The following is a 23,868-nucleotide window of genomic DNA, read 5'->3' on the forward strand; positions in this document are numbered from 1 at the left end:
ATGCATGTGAGTATATATATATATATATATAATCTTTAAATACACATCTTTTATTCACATAAAGGAACAGTGAAAACAGTTCTAACAGAAATGAGTAAGCTGGAGCGACTGGAACCCCACCAACAGACAGCCAAGTTAGTTGGAACCACCACCAGAATTTGTCAAATGCCCAGTCGCAATACCAGTCATTATATATATACACACTGCACAACCTGCCTGCCTTAGCTTATTCCAATTCCGGTCTATAATACACAATTAACAGGCAAAAATGGGTCAGGCGATAATTTTTAGCAGCGCAAGGAAGCGAAGTGCATGTACAGCAGCTAGTCAGTTCATTAGTGGTAGTCACTATCGTTGCTGGAAAGCACAGAGCAGTTCAGCATCCGTCTCTGACCTTCCGCCAAATGAGACCCGAGCCAGAGTGAGCCTTTCACCTCCGGGCTTGGTAGCCATTGTAAGGGATTGGGCCTTAAAACAGGAAACGAACAACGGGGAGGGGAAGTGAGGAGGAAAAGGACAGGAAGAGACGACAACAAAAACATTCAGGTAAGTAAAACATACAACTCAGCTCAGGGGCAGATTAAACTGTAAACATTGAACAAATACACCTTATGTGTGATGCTTGTAGGGACTAGCGCTTTACCGATAAATTGAGATTTTTAGGTGGGATGGCACCACTTTGGGTAATCGTGTTAACTACCTCCCATGGCCTCTCCGTGCTGTAACAAGACGGGAAAGTAGGATACAGAGAAGATGTAGAAAGAGTCATTGTCTCCAGGTTGCTTCACTGGTTAATGCCGGACACGTGCATCCCTGCGCCAGGTTACACTACGAGGGGTTTAGTAAGGGTCATGCTCTCATGCCGTTCGGAGGCACACAGAAGGGGAAGTCGAGCAAGACGTTTGAAAAACCACAAATGTAAAAAGTCTGCTGTCACGAACACAAGGATCCGGGGTTCCAACACACAGACTGTCAGGGTGGAGCAGGCTCACAGAACTACACAAATACGTATGGGACAGAAACCCACTGCGAGGGATCCGTTTCACAGGCTGGATGGGACAGTTGGACTTCCTTTGGTCACTATGCTGGGGTCACCTCCCCTTCGTGCTGCAGTCCCACAAAACAGAGCAGCACTGGACACATGTTTTGAGGGAGCTCCCACGTTTTAGTGCAAGGTTCACCAGTAGCCTCCATCTTACTTTGGCTGTTGGAAAATGCCACCCCACCTCTGCAAACGGGAGCCACCCCAGCCCCTGCCTACTCACCTCCCATGCCGTAGCCAGCGCAGGAGGAGGGGTCGCAGTAGCCCGGCGGCCCTGAGGGACCCTGTGAGCCTGGGGGTCCTGTGTGACCGGCGGGACCTCGTGGGCCTGGAGATCCTGGTGGTCCCGGGCTGCCAGTTCGACTCTCTCCTGGAGGTCCTGCATAGAAGCGGAAGATGAAGCATCTTGAGTAACATCTTTCATAAAATCTGTGAGTCGAGGGCACCTTTCCAGGCCTGGAACACATGGTGCTGAGTGTGCTACAAACACTGCCAGGAGACGGCTTGAGTGGAGGAGCTACCCATCCCTGGGCAAGCAGAGGGAAAGGATGCAGCCCTCCTCTAGCAGGGGATATGAAGCAGTGGCTGGAGAGGAGACTTGCTCCTGATAAGTCTCCTCTCGGGCTGCTGCTTCACCTCCTGTGCCAGAGACAGCTTTAGCTAGAAATTCACACCAGAGCAGGTGTTTCACCAAGTGTCAGCCGTTCCACAAGGCAGCCTCATGGCAGGAGGGCAGCTCTGCACAGCTTGGGATTCCCCCACGCCCCCCTTCCAGCCCAGCTGCTGGGTAATGCTGTGCCTTGATGCCTTCACTCTAATGGCCAGAATATCCTAACAAGGTCAATGCAATTTTACACCTGTTTCAACAGGACCTAGATATCACCCTCTCTGCTTTTTTTTTCAGGAGCTAAATACAAATCCCTGTGATTATTGCATTTAATTAGCATACATTTCTCTGTCAAGTCATGGTTAGGTATGACCTTGAGTCCATGAGAAAACAAATGCAATCAGTCCAGGTTAATTTTTCCCATTTCAGACACCATCTCTGAAAAAAAATACTGAAAACATTAAAAGAGAATATTTCGGAGATGCAGTTTATCGCTGGCAAAAGGAAAATATTTGTGTGACTGATGACACAGTCACGTGGCACATCACACTGTAGGACTTAAAGTGCTTGAACTACTGACTGCTGCTGTTTAACCATTAGAAGCAGAGGACTGAGCCCTGCAGGTCTTGGCTGCTTTGCACATGGGTCAGATTGGTCTACTCCAGATACCTCAAATGTAACAATTTTACCTGTAGAGCCTGGTGGGCCTCGAGGTCCTTGTGTTCCAACCCCTGGATTGCCTTTTTCTCCTTTCTCGCCTGGTAAACCTGAGGAAACAGCGCTCAGAGTCACATTTTGAACAAAACTGCATGCAGTGTTTATTATTTAACCAGGATTACAGTTCTGTAAGTTATTTCTCATCTAAAAACAGATGGCAAAGAACAAAAGGAGGTAAAAATAAAGAATTATTTGCTTCTTTTCTCCCTCCCTTCCCTGACAGTCTCGCAAAGGAAACATGACATTCCCGGGGTCTCAGACATTCCTGAAAATGTTATGCAGAGGCATCAGCCATTTTTCAGGCTGCACTCCCTGCTGGAAAGCTGCCTCTGGACTATACCAAGGTACAACTATTGTAAGCCAGAAGAATCCTCAGAGCCTCACAAAGTTGTCTATAAATTACTACGTGGACCAGAAAAATCCAGTTTTTAATGCTACAGCTGATTTTCCTTAAACATTCACACCTCCCCAAACAGTGGCTCAGCGTAAGGTGGTTCTGTGCATAAGCAGGGAGTTATTGTAGATTGTTGGAGTCTTGCTAAAATGCAAAAAAGGAGTTTCAGCACTGTGAAAATCCATCCCTTCAAACGAAGCCCAACATGCACAGACATCGAGTTGTGTTCCTGCACTTGCTCACAGCCCTAAATTGGATCTGATCCATGGCGATCACAGATCCAGTAACCCAGAGAATGCACTACCTTCTTCCAGCTTTCCACCTCCTCCTGCAGTACCGCTATGGCATCCTACAAAACAAACTTTCTATGTACAGCTTTCACAATAAGCAGTGTCAAACTCAAGTAGGTGTCAAAACTACAAATTCCAGCCTCTGAGTTTCCACCGGCAACTTGGAAACTCTCATAAAGTCTGTGTTTGATTTGGATGGTCCAAAGACACCAAATCCAGGCTGCTTTGTGGGACTTTCCCCCCATTTTCCAGACCTCCCAGTACTGGTAACTGCTCTCGCTGCCTCACAGCTTCCACACTTTCAGGTTCCAAGCCAACATAGAGCACCTTCATAAAAACAAAGTAGAAAGAAAACAGCTGCTGCCCTTGATGAGGCAATATCTACCATTTCAACTGCCTGGCCTCCTCCCTTCCCTTTTGCTCAGGTAACTGTTACCTCTTAGAGGTAAAACATCTGGAGGACCCCTCATTTTTTCAGAGAGCCAGAGAAGGTTTTTGCCTTCCTAAGATGATGTCTGATGGAAGCAAATGACTAAGAACAAACTCTAAATGTGGAAAAAAAATGTAATTTAAACCCATCATCGACTCACATCAAGTCTACAAAATGATGTCTTCCGAATTACAGGGGATTCAGTATCTGCTGAGGGGCTCTAGGTCTTCTACAGAACAGGCTTCCAGGGCCTCTGTATATCATGTATCCCGATCACGTGGAAAACACAAGTCACACCGCTGCGATGAGTAACTCCGTGCTGAGGTCATTGTTTTTAATTGAAGAATGATGAGCTCTTCGTCTTGCCTCTACAAGTCTTTTTGACACTGTCCCAGAGCAGCTTAGGTATTTCCCCCTTTCCTTCTCTAACTTTTATTTCCTTCGATTGCACAATTTTGGGGCTTTTTCAGTTTGTTTGGTTTTTAATGGATTTTGGTTAAAAAAAGAAACCAAAGAGAAATTATAGAGGAATTATTCCACAGCCACTTTTCACAACAGTTCCCATTAGCAGGTCTCCACAGCTTTCCAAGAGATTCTAATAACACTGTATTTTATGGGAGAGACTTGGCCACCAAGAGGAGAAATACTACACCCAAAATAATTTAGTAGAAAGTAGCAAAAAGAGAGCAGGTGTGACAATCTGGGTGATGCTTAAAACATTATTTTGCAAATAGCAGGTATCTTCCTCTTGCTTCCAGAAGATACCAGTTGAGACGGAGCAAGGTCTTTTATGCCTCATCCCTGGATATTCACAGATAACAGAATATTTATGTAATTACTACTAAAAGTGAAATTTCTGAGTCCAACATTACTCCCTATGTATGCCAGCATGTTAGAAGTGTGACCAAATGTTCCTCTGACCAGCGTAGGAACACAAGTGCCGGGCTGTACCCCAGAACGTGCTCTGACCTGGAGACTTAACTCATGCCTCTAAAGTTACCTCCATCCCAGTTAGACCCCATACAAACACACTGACTCAATTATGAAAATTCTTCATTTCCTGAATTGTCTGCCAAGCTTAAGCAAGAATTTGCCGGTATCTCATGCTCAGTAGCCAGATTTCTGATCATGTATCTTGTTATCCCATGACTGGCCCTTCACACAGACTTCCAGAGATGCTTCACAGTGATATTTAAGGACCTAGAATTCTTGTGACCATGGGCTGAGTCCTCCTTTACTGGTTTAATACCTTCACCTGTGCTTATTAGGACACAGACTCATCCCACATGCAGGCTCTGCAGATTTTTAGATGACAGCATAAAGCTGAAATCCAGAAATCTTGGATGTTCAAGTGCAAACAATCCTGATGATGTGGCTTGGATACACAATTATATGTTTTCCCCTGCTCAATGTTTCTGACTAAACACCTCGGTGCACTAAGCCAGAAAGGTTAAGAATGGCTCTCTAGCCTAACTGCTCAGAAACTTAGCAGGAAACCCTTGTTTCAGACCTTTATTCCAAGATCTGAATTTGCTAACATTTTTTCTCCTAGAATTCTTTGCAACATAATACATGGCATTTCTGCTCTCACAGACTGTCTTCAAAGTCTAGTATGAACCTCCGGTTTCCATTTGGGTAGCAGTTTCATTCCACAGGACTATCTGGAACCTTTAATGAATGACTGCGCTGCATAGTGTACGTAGGGAGCAGTCCTAGGCGGCAGATGTGTGCTATAAACTACATTTATATTCTGGGGGGGAATCTGCCAAAAAACCCATGTTATCTGTGATCAACAACTGAATTCCATCCATTTTAAAGACAAATTACTCAGGCAAGCCTCTTGTCTGGCATCCCCAGTGCATTTTCCAGCTACCTAAACACTGCTTAGCCCTTGCTTGCTTCAAACACGTGGAGAGACACCGCTGTTGCAGGTCGTTTAACAAGAAAAACTCATCATCTAACTTGTCTCTTACCACACACGTCCTGTAAGGAAATGCCTGCCATTTGCAAAAGGCAAAGTCTTTTGTGGATTTCTTTGACCATAAGAAGACTGACCCATGATAACCATCTGTAATTTCCAGAGACATTTAGTACAAGGACCATTGATTGTCCTACTTACAATCACATTATGTGATGACTTCAAAGACAGTCATAGAATCAGAGTGGTTTGCGTTGGAAGGCGCTTTAAAGATCACCTAGTTCCAACTTCCCTGCCATAGGCAGGGACACCTCCCACGAGAGAGAGCAGGTTGCTCAAAGCCCCATCCAGCCTGTCCTGGAACGCTTCCAGAGATGGGCAACCTGTTGCAGTGCTTCACCACCCTCACAGTAAAGAATTTCTTTCTCATATCTAATCTAAATCTACCCTCCTTCAGTATGAAACCGTTAGCCTTTGTCCTACCACTGTACTCCCTGACACAGAGTCCCTTCGCTTCTTTCCTGTCAAAGTCCCCTTTAAGTCCTGGGAGGCTGACACAAGGTCTCACAACGGCCACAATGTTTCCAAATCACAGCCTTCCATGCACTCAATTTTTACCCTTTACACACCCAAGAACACACACCTAGACATGATGTTGACAGAATAAACTGCCAAAAGAAATTACAAATATGGAACAAATCCACTCAGGCTAAGAATAAAATGTTCATTCTGGAACAAATTATGAAGGTCTTGCACAGGGCTAACCTTCCTTGAAATCACATGGATATCAAGTTCCTACAGTAAATAAACCAAAGGCTTCAGGTTTCTTTTAGCCTAATTTCCAGTAAAGTTTACCCACATGAAAGAGAACACAAATACAGAGTGAGAATACCCTGCTCCTAAGGCAAAACTCACATGAGTTAAGCACTCCATGGCCTTCCCTAAAGGACTTTCCACCACAGCTCTTCAGCAAAAGTAAATTAACAGATTCACAGACCTCATAGTTAATGGCTCCCTCCTACAAATGACACAACATTCAAAATTCACCCATTTCCCTTTCTATCGAGGTAGTCTTTGGACTTCAGTAGACGAACCCGAGACAAGACATCTCTCCCCATGTAAGTTGCTGCAATGGGTAATTTCTCTCAGGGATGAAAGTGTGTATCAAAATTTGTCTTTGAGTTAGAACGGCTTCAGATTCTAGTCTCCGTTTTCATATTTGTGCCATGGACAAACTTCAGCAATACCATCAAACTGCCTCTCCCCCTTTACACCAACCATTTTTTTTATGTCCACATCCCAAATAAGCCATGGCTGGGGTTCAGCCCCAGGAAGATCACTAGCAACTGAAATGAATTATTTCCCATGCTCTGCTGAAGATACCTCTGATAGCATGAGTTATTAAAAATAAAACCGAGATCATGAATGCATTCTGTAAAAAAGAAAATTAAATGTCCATGGTTTCTGCATGAAAGGAAATCTTAGGTATTGCTATTTTTGTCTTTAAGATAATACTATCCTTTGAGGAGAACTGCATATTACATTCAAGAAAAATTAAACTATCAAAAATATCCTCTTTTGAAGATGCTCAGTTGTAACCATAATATATAATAACACAAGGTGATTTTTTTTTTATCCAGATGAAGCTACAATTGGAAATAAAAATATTTACTTGACTCAACTGGCAAAAGTTCCATTTAATTTCACTGGAATTTTGCCATCAGAGCTGTAAACATGTGGCCTTTGATAGCACATCTAACTAACTCTTTCATATGGATGAAGCTGCACTTGAGAACAGTGACTTTCCCAGTGACAGCTTGGCTATTTATTGTATTTTAAACATAGTGGGACAGAGTGAGTATCCATAAGTTTTGCATATCACTTCAGGACACATCGTAAGAGCAAAAGTCCACCCAGTAGTAGAAGAATAATTACACTTTCACAGCACCTGAAAGCTAGAAGTGCCTCAGCATAATTTTTACTATGGCTTTTACATTCTGCCTCAAAATTGAGAAAACTGCCCAAGTAATACAAAAATAACTGATAAAAAAATTGATTTAAAAAAAATCGTGCTCAATCTTTGCTTTTTTTGTATTATTTTGCACAAGTCCAACTACTTCCTGAGCACTGAGAAGCCAGACACTAGTTATTCAAGTCCCAGATCATAAACATAAGGTCAGAAAAAAAGATGTTTAAACTAGCTGAAATAAAAATAGAAACCAGTGCTGTGAACTAGCTTTTTTGAACACTCCAGGGATGGTGACTCCACCACTTCCCTGGGCAGCCTATTCCAATCCTTCACCACTCTGTCAGTAAAGAATTTTTTCCTAATATCCAATCTAAACATCCCCTTGCACAACTTGAGGCTGTTTCGTTATGTACTACAGGAGACTGATAACACAACGTGGCCTTCTGAATCTCCAAATCACCGATCCAATTCAAATGGCCTGTTGGGGCACCAATAAAATGTTAGTATTGCTAACAAATACTGAGATTGTCAGAGGTGTTTCTTTTCACATCATTAGAAAGTATTTTTCTAATTTTCTAATTTCAGGTAAGACCCCACAGTGTACAGCTAAGACAATAATCTACTAGGAAAACTAAATAACAAATGTCTTGATGTGATCCTAATCCACTCAGTTAGGTCTACGCTGGAAAAAAATAGATTTCAGCTGGCATCACTGAGAACTGTACCTATAAAGAGAATGAATTATCCTTTCTCAGTGAGGTGTTCTTTCTTGGAAGGACCAGCTCAGAGAGTTCCTAGTGAGAGAATACATCCAGGAATGGGACACCCCAGACCTGGAAGTTCAAGTGGAGGTTTCTAGCAAAAACTCCAGGACGCTATCTCAGTCCAAGCCTCCTTCCAAAACATCTGGTTAACACTTGGCACAGAGACAAGATTAACACAGGAAAGAAGCGATCGGCCAGGCAAGTTAGCAGGGAAAGTCCTTCATGCCAGGATCTCTCTCTGCTGACATTTTCCAGTAACGCTCTCTTTGGTGCGTGGTTCCTAACTGGTCCCACACTCTGCTTTCAGAAGTTCCCCCTCCACACAGGTTGGGATTAAACGGGTGGTGGGCAGGAGAGGTGAAGAGGAAGAAACCTCTAGCCTCCCCCCACCTTTTCCCACCCCACTAGCACCTTGCTGCTCAGCTCAGGGGCAGTAAGAAGTTCTTGCAGCAATCTCGATAATTTGAAGTCCAAGGGGAAAAAAAGCGCAACATTCTACTAGATAAGCAACAAGTCTTTTTTTTTTTTTTTTTTCCCCCTCCTTTTTAGTATCTACTACTTTTCAGTGTGCTTTTTAGTATGGACACTGCTCTTGCAGTGTAATTTCCACACTTAAAGGTGGAGGCTGGCTTTTCAGAGTTGCTAATCTGGCACTGGTTTTGAACATTAAATTGACTTAATATACAACCAAAATACTGTTGACATAAGTGAAAAGAAACACGTTGCTCATAAATACTTCCAAGTGGCTGGCTGGAAATCTTTAGGATAGGACTATAGATTGTGACTTGCTGAACAAGTTAAATACAAACGATGCTTCAGAACACAGCAAGGGCTGGGGTCTGAGTCCATTTATCCTCCTCGCTGTAGTCACTGGAAACTAAAACCCTTTCCTTCCAGAAGCTGAGCAATTTTGATCTGCTACTCCACTGTATGATATGTAGTCAAGAGTCAAGTGAGAATGGAGAATGCAGAAGAGATTTCCACAAGCATGAGAAGCTGCTAAAAATAATTTTGACTTTTCACTGCTGCATTGTGGGGTTAGCAATTGCTTAGAAAATGAATTCTGAAATATCCCAAGAGTCTGTACAACTCAAAAGATATCTTTCTGTTAAATAAACTGCTACTACATCAGGCACACTATCAATCTGAAATTTCATTTGCTTCTGAAGAAAATTCAAGGACTAATAAATTATCCAACATTTTTTCTTAAGTTCTGAATTAGCTCCTTCCTATTCCTTCCGAGTTCTGTGCAAGGCTCCAGTTACATAAATGTCCTAAAAATCATTTTCACTCCAAATAAAGACAATTACTTTGCCTTTAAATTTACACGTAGATTATTTTTTCTTAACACAATCTGATTTAAAACTATAAACACTGTAAAATACCTCAACATTTGGCATTACATTTTACGAAAACCTGCAGAGAGCTCTGGCTGACAGGTTATAGTTCTTGGAAAACGCTTGGTAAGAGCTTGCTCTCTACCCAGCATGAAACTCCCCACAAGCACTACCTGCCAAAATCAGTCCCTTCTAACATCAGTTATCTATCGAGAGCGGAAAAGATATTCCTTTTTAATTTGTTTTTACCCTTTCTGTACTGACTTTATTGCCAATGGTGCTTCCCAGATAGTAATATTATCAACAGTGGGTTAGCCCACATCATGTTTCATTTAAATGACTGTATCTAATTTCTCCTTGATTTTATGGCAGTACAACATGTGAGGCTGGGCCTCAGCACAAGAAATACAAGGAAAATCCATGTCAAATTCCCAACAGGTTTCCCTATGCCTGGCATTTTGGTTCCTGCACTGGTGAAGCCACAGCAAAATATTCAGCGTGCTTAAACAATTCCTGCCTGAGAATTCATTTACAATACACCAGTATTTTAAGCAAATACCCCAAAATCTGCATTCAGTCTTTCCAGGTCACCGCTTTAAAAGTTGGTTCCTCCCATGTTGTCTCTTCTGATTTTCTTTCCTACTTGCCTTCCACTCCTTCATTCCTCCTTTTTTCTGGACAGTGTTTGGTCTCTGCACAGCTGAAGGAGGCAGGAGCATGACCAAGAGGCTAGTACCATAAACCTCGCCTCTTTTTTCAAGAAGGTAAGTAAAATTACAGTCATGAGGGGAAAAAAGGACCCACACTCTCACAGGTTCACTCAAAGACTTTCTTTTCAAAAAACTGCTTTAACTCTGGGCATCATGGCTACAGTGAAGTGGAACTATTTAAGCTCCTGAACTGAACAGCCTTCATGGCAATTCATTTTTAAAATCCCAGTTAGCAGATTTTGTAACAGCAACACCAATTCATTGCATTTGGTTATCGCAGTTATCTCGTGGGTTCTTGGTTGCTTCCTCGTGCAAAGCACTTTTGCAAGCGTAGATCTACTCAGTACTACCTTTGTGAGGTTAGTGCTACTGTGCTACAGCAAAGATTGCTAGGGTTGCATGGAGAGAGGAAATCAAAACACAACACAGAGCTTGTTTCTTTATTAGACAGTGCTGGTGTAGGAAAGGAGAAAGGGATCTATCCTACACATAAGAACACAAAAGAGAATTCTTGTATATGAACTGTTAACTGTCTTACTTCTCTCTAATCTCACCATTTCCTCTTCTTGGTCCTCTCAAATACTCATAAACTAGGATATTTTCCCTCTTCTTATCAACCTTGATCCTTTCAGACGATCAAAATTAGAAACATTCAGACCAACATATTTCAAGTCTAGCAGAAAAACTGAATCTTTCCCCAATATGGGGAAAGTTTTGCAGCTGACTTTCTTCAAAAGCTCCTTTTCTTATACGTTTAGAGATCCAGCTCACTTCAGAGTCCTACTAAGATGAAAGCATGAAGTGACGGGATGTGCCCAACTAGATGCCACCAATCTTCAGCAGTTTAGGCACAAAACCCCTGTCTGATCCTGCCAAATCACACTCCAAAAAAGTCTGCATTACCTTCATGACTGAAAGTCTCCAGAGCTTTCATTATGGTCTGTGTTGAGCTCACCAATCAACTACTGAGAAAACTCTTCTCGCATTTAGACAGGAGACAAAAGCCATCAGAAGTTATCAGGAAAGGGAGATGTACTTCCAAATATGTGAAGTATGAAGCCTACCTCTTTCTCCTGGTCTTCCTGGTTGACCAGGGCTTCCTGGAAATCCTTGCATGCCTGGTGATCCTTGCTCACCCTGTGGCCCTGGCGACCCTGGCCGACCCGGCTCACCAGGAGGTCCTACAATGGTTCGTGTTGAGACAGACTGGCTTGGAATCTGGTTCAGAATTGAGTTATATCTTGCCATATGACCTGTCAGGAAAAAAAATTCATAATTTTCAAGTTGCAGTGGAGAATCTGGTTCAGCTGAGTCTGAATAGAGCACTGGCAGGTCCTCAACACTGTGGTCTGTCATGCTCTGATAATATAAAGTTGTGTGGTTTTTCATAGAGAAATAGTGGTTTAACGTGCCCAAAGAAAATGGAAGAACTATTATGTAGAATTTTATTCCCTTGCTTTAGTGGTTTGTTCTTTTTTTATTTATTATATGTCTATAAAATTTTCAAACTGTTACAGCAGAAGCTTCTGTATACTATAATAGCGTGGAGACAATACAGGCTTTTCTTTAGATGGCTGATGCTAATCAGCTTTAGTTGGACATAAATCCAGTTGAACATAAATCTATCTGGAACCTAAATCCTGACTGTCTAGACTAAAGCCAACAGATCCTCTTGGATGCTTTGAATAGCACCATATTTGTAAGTAATTAGGGGAGGAAAAGATCCATTCTAGAGATAGAAGGATATGAACTATCGATGTACTTACCCTGGATGAGTTGCTCACACACTTGACGAGCAACAGCACGCACCATTGCTTGGGACTGGAGATCCCCCTGCAGCAGGGTCATAAAACAATTTTTTGCATCATTTCTATCTTGGAAACTCTTAGAGCAATGAAAGATATTTACTATCCCTGAGAGATTATATTCTCACAAATGAGAAAAAAAGCCAAAGAAGTTTGGGATTTCTCTGGTTCCCATTACTTTCTGTAGCCAGAGAACAGAAGTCTAAGAAGACAAACCTAGTGAGAGATTTAAGGACATTCTAAACACCGCATACGTCTCACCTTCAAAACATGAACGTAACTATATGTAAGACAATGCCAGGAAAATAAAAAAGTTTGCTTGACTGCACAGAGAAAACTATTGTGCCTGTAAACACAGGAGTGACAAATTGTCAGATAAAGCTTTTTATAAGACAAAAAGCCAGACAACAAACAAAAAAAGGTGACTTATGTAAATAGAGACTTACCCGCTCACCTCTTTCACCCTTAGCTCCAGGAGGACCCTACGAAAAGAATAAATACAAAATTAATTCTCATTTTGTTCTTACTCAAAAATTTTAACACCTGAACACTGTCTCCCTTGTAGCATCACAGTAAAAGGAGAAAAAATAAACAAGGAACAAGGTCTCAGGAGGCAATGTGACAATAACAAATATACTTTTTCCATTTCAGTATCAAACAAAATGTTCACCTTTGGCAACAATGACTTTCTCAGGCATTTGCCACATACTGAATTATCGTTTAAAATAGCAGCAAGGGCACAGGACCAGATGATGCATTTCGCGTGGCTGAAATGGGTCTAATTATCACAGAACCACCTACACTGGAAAAGACCTAAGAACACTGAGTCCAATCATTAACATAACACTGGCAAGTCGTTGACTAAACCATATTCCTAAGCACTATGTCAACATGACTTAAATACCTCCAGAGACACGGACTCCACCACTGCCCTGGGCACCCCATACCAATGCCTGATAACCCCTTCAGTAAAGAAATTCTTCCTAATATCCAAACTGAGCCTCCCTTGGTGCAATGCGAGGCCACTTCCTCTTGTCCTAGCACTTGTTACGTGGCTGAACAGACCAGTCCTCACCTCTCTACAATTTCCTTTCAGGTAGTTGTTGAGAGAGAGAAGGTCTCATTGAATATAAGGAAGAGAAGGCTGACGAGAGACAAAATATCAATCTGGAATATGTGGCATTTGCTGCACTTAGACTCTGCACTGACTACGAAGACAGTCAGCAATGGGATTAAACTATGCGAAAAAATAAGTATGACATTAAAGAAAACATAATACTCTAATGATGGTGAGGATCATTATGGATTGGAACTAGTTGTCTAGAGCGGTTACAACTTCATCATTGGAGGTTTTTGGAGTAGGCTAGACATCTCTCAGGAACTCCTGAAATGAGGGAAGTTCTACATGAAGATGTAACCATTTGACTGACGCATGGTTAAAGCACAGCTTATTCTATTCTGGGAAGGAAGAAACTCCTACAAAACTGCAAAATTATTTCTAGGCCTGTTTGCAATTACTGTACCTTTTGGGAAAGAGAGTTATTGAAGCTCAGTGTTTTTTTACCCACCTAGCTGTTTTTTCACAACTACTAGAGTCTAAACATTCACAGCAGAAGTCTTACGTGATGCACAGGAATATCCACACTCTAGGAAATTGAGTTAGATATCTGGAACATGTGTTTGGACAGGAACTGAATATTCAGCATGTTATACATTGATAGTAATAAGTTCCATGGCTCATCAAGTCTTAATAGATTTCATGATTGCACGTAGAAACTATGCAGAACTGAGCATTAGGTTATTATCTTTGCTTGTATACTATTAGTCATTGCGTTTCCACTTAACTGAATAAAATTGCTTGCATTGGATTAAATCTCCAAAGCAAACTGGATTTTGAACTAAAAAAGAAAATATTATTCTAAAAAAAAGAGTCAAAAAATACACACTGACCCATTCTGATGGCTTTAAAAAGTAAGTAGAACACCCATTGTTATATATGGGGAAAAATGAGAAGGTTTTATTAAAAAAACAAGTCAAATGTCAAAACGTGAATACACAATATTATCTGAACTGTTACAGACAAAAGAGGTCCACTGTAAATTTTCTCTTTTACGTAATTTACACACTCGTTTTACAGTTGTATTCCTTTCTTCTAGTTAAACTGTGGTTTGTATGTGAAAGACAAACTTAGTATTAGATGTTCCTAATACTAATTTTAGGTATAGAGGGTGTAATGTTCCACTCAGTGAAACTGCTGGTCAAATTTATATTAACAGTCTAGAAAAATCTCTCATGATTAGTCAGTTGTGCTGACATAAACCCGGAGTAAAGTCAGTTTTTTATTCATGCAATATTTTCAGAGTTTGAAACTCAAAAGAACATTTCGGAAATGTTCAGGTTAATAAGTGGCATAGTTTAATTTCCCGACAGTTGCTTGAAGTGCAAAGAAAAAAAAAAGAGAAAGTAACTATACATAGACTACAAATTCATATACTGTCCTATTTTTAACCTCTGTGTTTTAATCTTGTTTTGACTCTCTAATCCCTATATTCTAAACACTATATGTAAGATCAACAAATAAATTTAATTATGAAAAATGAACAAAGAAAGACCAGTATCGTGTTTTGCTTAGGCACTAACTGCAAACAGATCATAAGCTATAAATATCGAGGAGTTCTGTAAACCAGAGTTGCGGGGATCAGAAACCAACTAACGCACAACAGCAAATTCAGCAATATTAATTAATTTTACTTACAGGAGCTCCAACATCACCTTGTGGCCCCTGGCTTCCAGTAACACCTGGAACACCTGGAGCACCAGGTATGCCCTACATGGAAAAAGAGAAAGAAAATGGTGATGACAATCAACATCTATGAGCCCTGGTGGGAGAAACAACTGTGATGGAGAGATGAACAAAGCAGACAGTGCACAGACAGTTCTGTCCATCAAAGACCAGAGATGCCAGGAGAGAGGACTAAGATGTGTATGTTGCAGCAAAAAAGAGCACTGGAAGCACAGCTCTGCAAAAAGCACTTGAGAAAAACAGGCTTGTGCTCTTGCCAGGCCCAGACTGATGAATTGCAAGACTAAATCCAGTGGCGTTACTACCACGTTTGGGGGATGACGACTCCGAACATTCTTTGTAAAAAGTGCAGGCTTGCTTGGAGAATACTCAACACCATCAGCAGTTTCACCTAGCTGAGAAGGATGTGACTGAACTGAAGGCAACACACATCTTGCTCTGAAGGCTGAACATGGCCTCTGCTGTCTTTCTGAATTACTCTGTGAGAGCTTTTGATACTTGCACTTATCTCCAGCCTCCAGACCAAGAAAATTTGGCAGTTCTCTTCAGCTAACAATCTCAGTTGGAATTTTTTAGAAAAAGAAAGTGATTTCAAATGTTAGGAGCACCAATTCCCTTTATATAGTGTAGTTACTTGACTAAGAACAAGCTATCAACATATCAATGGAACAACCATCTCCCCTTCCCATGGGAGACATTTCTTCTTGAGCTGAGTGAGAGCAGAAAGAAATCACACTGGACGAGCAGCTCTCTGCCAACCCTCTGCGTCATGAGAATTTTAACTTCCAAGGAGAACCTTTGGCCTTGGGCTATCCACTGAAGCCTAGATAAGTGATCTACAACACCCCAAAGTCCTGCTGATGTTTGCAGTAACAAATTCCATGGGTAAGACTCACCATTGGGCCAGGAGGTCCTTGTGGACCTGTGGGTCCATCTTTGCCAGGAAGGCCCTATAAAAGAGAAATATATGCAATTTTATCAGCTTTTACATGTACTTCATGAATATGTTCCATTTCATCTAGAAGACTTTTCTTTTTTTTCTTTGTTTTGTGGTTGTTTGGGTTTGGGGTTTTTTAATTAATAACTGGTGGTAGTGGTTTCTTAGAAAACCCTTATTTGCCCTGGGGAGGGTTTTTTTCTGGAAAGAAGTTGTACTGTAGCTGAGATTAAAAAAACAAATAAAATCCAACTAGTGTCACAATAGTGTGTATATTTGTAAGAAGCAACAATACAAAACTCTGTACTGGCAATGTTCACCTCTCAGTGAATTTTGCATGTAACACTGCTGGAGTGAGGGAGAGGAGAGCATTTGCTGTCGGGCTTCTCTGCCACAGGATGGGTCACACTTCTACATCTGTTCTCACTGGTTGCAACTATTCATGGTCCCACTGATTAAGTGCTGAAAGCTGAAAGTCTATCTCCCTGCCCAGCAAAACTGTCCGTCCGTACTAGCTATCACCGAGGTCCTGATTCAGGAAAGTGGTTCACATTATGAACGTGCTTCAGAGCTTCCAGAAATGAGAGCCAAAAAACAAAGATAACTTGGAAAGTGGAAGGCAGGCAAAGCATAGGAAATAAAACGTAAAAAAAACATACTGACCAGATGTAGAAGAAAATACACTATTAACAAAGTATTCTTGCCAATTAATGAATATGCACATCTTGTGTTCACATGCTACAAAGCATAGGTTTCTGAACAGCACGGTGATAAGTCATTTCTTAAATTACTACACAGCCTAAAAAGGAGAAATATGGATTTATCAGTGGCTCAAGACCAGAATATGGAGACAAGAGTAAAAGGAAAATAAGATTTAAAAGTGTTTATGCTGACACTCACAGTAAAGAACATTCTAGGCCTCAGTAACTCATAGAGTTTCAGAAAAAAAAAAGTCACATAGTTTTTGCTTCATGCTTTTTTGGGGAAACTCTTTATGTCATGGTTTTAGTAATGAATATAGCATGAGCTGCTAATTTTATGCTTTACATAATTTGGAAACTATGATTCAAATCTGCTATCACATGGCACTAAAAAACTGGCTGGGGAATATTAACTGCCATGTACCATGAAAAGATTTTTTAAAATTCCACCAGATGGGTGTTTCAATGATAAAATAAGCCACAGAGTAACACATATTATGTCATCTACACATCTGCAGTCTTGATAAGGAAATAACTTTCTTATTTCACAGTGTAGCCATATGATTCCTGAAGTTTCAAGGCCCAAAGCAGGTTCCCTGTCTCAATAAGAACTAAAGCAAATGTAACAGTTAAGTCACATTAAAATAGATAGACTAGTAATGTCTCTATGGCAGTAGTTCTAAGACATAGATAGAGAAAAGATTGCAAGCCTAACTCAAAAAAATTTGCAAAGATCAGTATAGTCAGTCTTCAAAATTTATGTTTCTAGAGGAAAAAAAGAATGGTATAAGGAACTTTGGAATGTGTTAAAATTATAAAATAAAGTTTCTGATACTCTCTGGAAGAAGCATTTAATTGTTAACAACGTTCTGAAAAATTCAGTTATAGCTATTCAGTTTTACAACAACAGAGAAGTCTAGACTTTCTTTTTATAACAGTAAGGCCTTCAGGAATATTTATGCCTTCATATTTACAAGTATGTTTCCCTTCTTAAAGCAAAGATTTTAAATCTGCATTTATTTTTGATTAGCCCTAAAGCAGGATGAAAACTGGCTGATCCTCTTCAGTACTTATTTAACTAGCAGGAGAGAGATGAAGAGGTTTCCACTGACTCCTAAGATCTAGTGTGGATCCGCATAAACTTCCAAAGAAAAATGATGCTGTATGTCCTTTTCTTCTTCTATCCACTTCAAAGATCTGCATGATCAGAATTACATTTTCTTTGAATATAGTTCACAATTTCTTTCTTCTGAGCAGTATTCTTACTCTTGGCTGCTCGAGAATCATCTCCTGTGTACATCCATAAGATTAATTTCTTTTAGCACTGTGTCTCTATCGCCTCCCCGCAAAAAAATCACCTCCTATTGTATGTTAGACTTGAAAAATGCTATTTATAAACAAAGCCGAAGAGAGGTTTGGTTCAAGAAAGAGCATGGCAATGCCTATTCTATCACACAGGTGAAAGACCAAAGTTATTTATTTGTTTGTGCAGCCAACGGGGTTTGAAGATGATGTTACTCAGACCATCTGATGGCCAGAATGGAGCTGATACTCATTCTGAACTTGGGAGCAGAGATTAGGAGGTACCAGGAATCTGGCAGGAGGACTTGGAATGTATTTTTTTCTGGCTCCCATTATTGCCACTGCTTGGCAACGTCACTGCTGTCCAGACTACTCGACCAGAGGAAAAAGAGATGTAACCAGACTCTTCTCAGAGGTGCACAACAGTGGTAGGACAAGAGGCAAGAGACACAAGTGGAAACAGGAGAGATTATGATTAGATGTTACGAAAAAAGAAATGTTACAATGAAACTTCATACTGTCACAGGTTATTCTGGTTGTTGAATCTTCATCCTTGGAGTTCTTCAAGACTTAACATGGACCTGAGCAACCTGTTCTGGCTAGACCTGTTTTCAGCAGACTGTTGAACTAGATGACCTCTAAAGGTACCTTTCAACCTTAATTTTATGATTCTATAAATCCCACTAAAACATTGTGAATATAAGCTCCTTACTGAAAATGCCTTCTGATCTATGCTATTCCCTGAACAATGTCCCAAAAGAGTTGGCCCAGCCCAACACTGTCAAGAAGAATGAAGAGCCTTAGACTGCACAGGCCACTAGCCAATGCTCAAAATCATTTTTGGGCAATATCTAATTTACTAGGCCATAGGCAAAGGTTTTGTGACTCACAGACGGTCTCTTTGCTCTCCTGCTCTCACAGTGAGCTGAACAGGAGCCACTAGGAGCTGAAGAAATGTTCAAGAGACTGAATCATCTTCTCTATCAGTTAGAGGTATCTTACTACTGACCACTGTCTTCAGGCAGAATAAGGCAACGTTGGTCAATGCTTCTGAACTTGGCCAGGAGAAACCACCCTGAGGAAGCCATGAAACAATAGCGAGCAGAAACGTCATGGGCATAAGAGATACAAATTTTGGAGTCAGGACAATGGAAATTCCTCTGATTTCAAAATTCATAACAGAAATTATGAACACAGAAGTCAAAACAAAAAGGAAGGGGGAAAAAAAAGTAGAAGTAATGGTTCCAGCTACCAGCAACTGGAAGGAAGAAACCTCTGTTCAAGGACTGCTTGAGTCCAATATCACATTATCCCCAGTTCAGCAAAGTTCTCAGAAATCTCCCAATAAATATCAGTCCCATGCTTACCTCCCATTAAAATCAGTGAGATTTAGCCATCTGTTTAAGTACTTTACAGCACTGGTACTGCTACAATTAAGATATTCCAATGAACAGTAAATACTAAAGAGGCAATGATAGCTAAACTATGAATAGCATAGAAAATCTCAGTTCTTATAGTGTAACAACTGCAAAACAGTTTGACATCTTGGCTAACAGGAGGAAGCCCAACAAAGGAAACATTAAATAAAATGGCAATTTACTTCTCAGGAATTTTCCAGTTCCCCTTTGCCATTGCTGCAGTCATACCCTGTAGAATTATGCCTCTGTCAAGTGCTTGGCCTTCAAAGAGACAGTGGTGAAATCATTGGTTTGAATCTTCACCCATTAAAAGCAATTTTATGTTGTCATAACTTCACAGGCATCAAGTGAGTTACAACAGCAGAAAATTAGTATAGCATGATTGTTCGTTGCCATAGAAATAATTATGGCTGGACACTATTGCACAAGGGTCACACAGAGACAGTAACAGGCTAACGGACCAAATTTTATGAGATCTAGGCTATTTATGCAGCCCCTTTGATTAACATCAGAAGAAAGCAAACATACGAACAAAGCATTATTACCATATCTCTAAAACCTGTCAATTTACGTAATTGCCCTACCTTATTATAGACAACACTGAGGCCTTCTACAGAATAAGCACTGCATGAGCTTTCCAGGCTGTATTAAAAGGCTTTGCTGCACTGGTCCTCCTGCTGCCTTTTCTCAGAAACACGATTTCTCTGTAATAATATGCTGATTTTCCCATATGTGGGAAAACTAGACCCTTTCTGAACTGTTGGCTGACATCAAGACATGGCTGAGGGCCTCCCCTGCTAAATATAAAGTTAGCTACAGAATAAAGTAAAAAAACAGAGTTCTTTTCCCCTTGAAGTTCAGAATCCTGAACGCAGAAAGAGTGGGCACAGGCCACCCAAAAATTCAAATGTCCACCAGGCTCCAGGTCTTTTTTAATCCAGTGATGAACAGGTGACACCAAGCTTGAGGAATTTAGGAGGAAAAATTGCAATACAATCAAAAACAAGACATTAAAAATGTGTATAATGAGCTTCCATACAGAAGAAGTCACAATAGTATTAAAAAGTAGGAATAGGAATCTATTTACCTTCATATCTCACCACAACTTAATTGAAAATTAGAAGGCTGTTCATCTGATTAGAAGGTTATTCATCCGATGATCATGTTGTGTAAATATTTATTTCAGTAAAATTACTTTCTTGATTTTAGAGAAAAAACATCTATGCATTGGCCACATTCCACAGTAACTTCAGTGGAATTACTTCTATACATAAAGATATGCCCATGCTTAAATTCATAATAGCAAGCTCAAATGCACATTTTGCCAAAGGGATATTTTTTTATAACAAGGTCTCAGCTTAATGCCAGAAATGCAAAGAAGGTCCAGATTTCTCTGAAGTTCAAGTTACATTAACATATCCAAAAAAGGATCATGCATATGCAAATCTTGTTCAAATGAAACTGAAAAGTCATATTTAATAATGAACTTCTGCTGTAGACAGTAACCTAGTACTATGCTAACAATAACTTTCCAGTGCCTGACTAATAATGAAACCAAAGTCTCCCGAAGGAGACAGGGAGGAGGACTTAAACCTTTAACTGCACACATGAATATGAATTTTTTTTTACTTATTCCTAGACAGACTGTATCTTCATTTGTTCTACCAGAAGTCGAATAAGGTTGACCAAATTTTAATATTATTCTTCATCTTTTCCTTTCTCTAGATTCAATAACTATTTCCTGTATAGTTGTCTCTGTTATTCATTAATTATCTAGAAAGAAAATATACATCATTGCACTGGACTGCATGCTAATTATGTACCATTTAAGCACCATCTAATTTTAAATGTATAAGCAAATAGACTAATGGGCAGTGCTGGACACAAGTGACACCTACTCCTGTTGAATGCATTAAATACAAACATAGTGTTTGGCTCCCCATTACTCATCTAGTTTTTCCTAACCCTGTTCTATCTGACAGAAGGATACTCCACCCTATCTCTGTCTTCTCTGCTGATTGTTACAGAGAAAGGGGTCTCCAAAAATGATAGAAGACAAGTGACATATAAGTCAACAAAGCTGGGAAATAATAATAATAATAAGTCAATAAAGTCAACAAAGCTGGGAAACATATCCATTATGGAATCAAAGCTCTTAAAACACACGTGAACCAGGTTCAGTTTACCTTACCCTTTGACCTTGTGCTCCATCTCTTCCGGGTGAACCTGATGCTCCTGGGACACCCTAAACATTAAAAGGAGGATCAGATGATGAGATCTGGTTAACAGAATCCAAGTAAATCACTTTTCAGCGAAAGTTTAGTACATGCTTGTGGACAAATGTTTTGGATAAACAGAACTAGCGAGCTCAAGAATCATTAAGGTTGGAAAAGATCTTTAAGATCATGTCATCCAACTGTCAACTCAACACTACCATGACTACTAAACCATGTCCCCAAATGCCATGTCTGTATGGTTTTTTGAACACCTTCCGGGATGGTGACACCATCACTTCCCTGCGAAGCCTGTTCCAATGTCTCACCACTCTTTCAGTAATTTTTTTTCCTGATATCTAATCTAAACCTCCCCTGGTGCAAATGGTGGGGCCATTGAAAAGATTCCATTCTGTGAAATGAGATGGCTAAACAGACATTGTTAAAATGCACAGGCTTCATACCTCCTCACTACAATCCTCTGTTAATAACATCGACCATTTTGTCAAGTTATGCCTCCTGCACGACTGAGCTGAAAAGGGCTTGATTTCCGACGCCATTCCCATGTTGCAACATCAGTACCTTAACCAAAAAATCCAACTGCTGTTTCTCCCTCTTATTCCTAAAACAGTGTCTGTTACTATATCACCTGAACTCAGCACAGCAATATCAAAGAGGAGATACCTGCCTGGGCAGGACTACAGGTGATGTCCAGGAGTTCCCTGTTCAGATGAAATGCCACCCTCTGGCTCAAGAAGGCTGCAGAGCAGCAGTCTGGGACCATTACTGCAGCGGTCCAGAAGGCTAACAAAGCTGATTTATGAGGTTACCAAAGCTGTATGAGGTTACTAACCCTAGCAGATATGATCTAGAGAGGGCAATCTGGTAACATCCAACAAATACTGGAGGGATATAAGCAGAAGAGAACCATCCAAAAAGGGAAGAGCAAATGATCCTGGAAAGCAACAATAAATTGGAACGCTTCTCCAGGCTAAATACCAGACACCAAACTGAGTAACATTCACGGAATAATACTACAGCTTTTTAAGATACCAGTCTTATGAAAGATGGCATCAATAGATTGTCTGATCCATCCTCCTAGATAATTCCAGGAAGAACCTAATGGGTTTAGGGTGAAGACAAGCAAATGTAAATTATTCACTGTGCCAGCAGAAATCTAGGAATGGACAGTTTCTGAGTATATAGAGATCCAATTTCAGTGTTTAACAAGGTCCAGAAGTCACCAATTGTTCAGGCCCTGAATGATCTGCACACCAGCATACCCTAGATTCCTGATTCTAAATCTACGTTCAAATTCACCCCCAACAACACACTTCTCAGCAGTTTTGGATATGTGCCTTAAATTCACAATGATGTCAGTTCAATATTCAAACTTCACTACTAAGTGACAGGTTAAACAGTAACTTAGGGAATACCTGTAGGCCAGGAAAACCAAGATCTCCCTTCTCTCCCTTTTCACCTGGTGGCCCCTGCAAATTAAGAATCATACATAGTAAATGAAATACATGGTTACTTTCCAATTTTTAATTGTTCCTTTCAGATTCTTTAGTCAAAAACAACTGAACACCAAATATACAGACTATTTTGCAAAACTGCAAATGAAATCTTTACAAATACAGAAAATAAAGAAAATTTTAAAAGACTTCAGAATTAACCTGACGAAACATAAAAAAGGTAACAATTTTCTTTTCTCCTTAAAGGAATCTGTTTCTCTCCAGCCCTCTGAAATATTTCGTCTAATGATGAAACTAATGGATATCTATGGAAACTAGATATGTTTCTACAGCACATATGCAAGAAAAAATATATTTTTCAATATAATAAACTAAATTTAAATAAATTCTATGCAGGAATACATTTTGTCTATGAAATAACTATTCTTAATGTATTTTTTGTTATTCAGCATCATCAAGAATATATAGCTTTGGTAAATCACTTCATTAGATTGGTACAGCAATATCACACAGACTGGGTAAAAAGAAGGAAGTGCATTATACCAGAGTAAATTTTGAAAAAAAAAAAAGTCTAGCCAAAAAAGGTATCTAATCCCTTTCAAGGCTTGTGTGTACTCTTATACTACAGTTGTATATGAAACAAGATCAGTGCTGCTGGTTCAGTATTCTACCAACGTGTCTGTATGATGAAGTTGTGAGACTCATTTCACAAGAGCATTAAAAGCTCCAGGCCTAATCATCTCCTCTGATGACAGACTGCAAGTCTAGCAAATACCACTGCTTAATTTTGGCAGTGAACATGGTGTTCTTGCTTGGGTACACCTTCCAACTCAGAACTGACCTGTGACGAGCAATAACACAACCAGGAGAGTGTAAAATACCAGCAGTTCAGTTTGGGTCCAGGTTACAACCCCCACTGCGATTTCTTTCACTTGTCTCCAGGTTTGGATGCTAACACCGGGGTCATATCCAACTTGTGATCAAACCCCTCCAACTAACTAAAAGTTCAAACCCAAATACAAACAGGTACATTGGC

At 40.3% G+C, this 23,868-nt stretch overlaps 1 protein-coding gene across 1 annotated transcript in view; it reads right to left on the reverse strand.

The window, feature by feature from the left end:
* Positions 1-21: 21 nt before the first annotated feature.
* Positions 22-23,868, reverse strand: part of COL14A1 (collagen, type XIV, alpha 1) — an 86,866-nt gene continuing 63,019 nt past the window's right edge. The window contains exons 36-45 of the mRNA XM_009877733.1: positions 22,794-22,847; positions 21,336-21,389; positions 15,683-15,736; positions 14,739-14,810; positions 12,430-12,465; positions 11,945-12,011; positions 11,243-11,431; positions 2,339-2,416; positions 1,266-1,421; positions 22-468 (exon numbers count right to left, since the gene is read on the reverse strand). Of these exons, the coding sequence (XP_009876035.1) occupies positions 431-468; positions 1,266-1,421; positions 2,339-2,416; positions 11,243-11,431; positions 11,945-12,011; positions 12,430-12,465; positions 14,739-14,810; positions 15,683-15,736; positions 21,336-21,389; positions 22,794-22,847 (798 nt within the window). The 3' untranslated portion in view covers positions 22-430. The remainder of the gene's footprint in view (positions 469-1,265; positions 1,422-2,338; positions 2,417-11,242; positions 11,432-11,944; positions 12,012-12,429; positions 12,466-14,738; positions 14,811-15,682; positions 15,737-21,335; positions 21,390-22,793; positions 22,848-23,868) is intronic.

This window comes from Apaloderma vittatum, unplaced genomic scaffold (assembly GCF_000703405.1).
Source record: "Apaloderma vittatum isolate BGI_N311 unplaced genomic scaffold, ASM70340v1 scaffold16400, whole genome shotgun sequence".
Lineage (NCBI taxonomy): Eukaryota > Metazoa > Chordata > Aves > Trogoniformes > Trogonidae > Apaloderma > Apaloderma vittatum.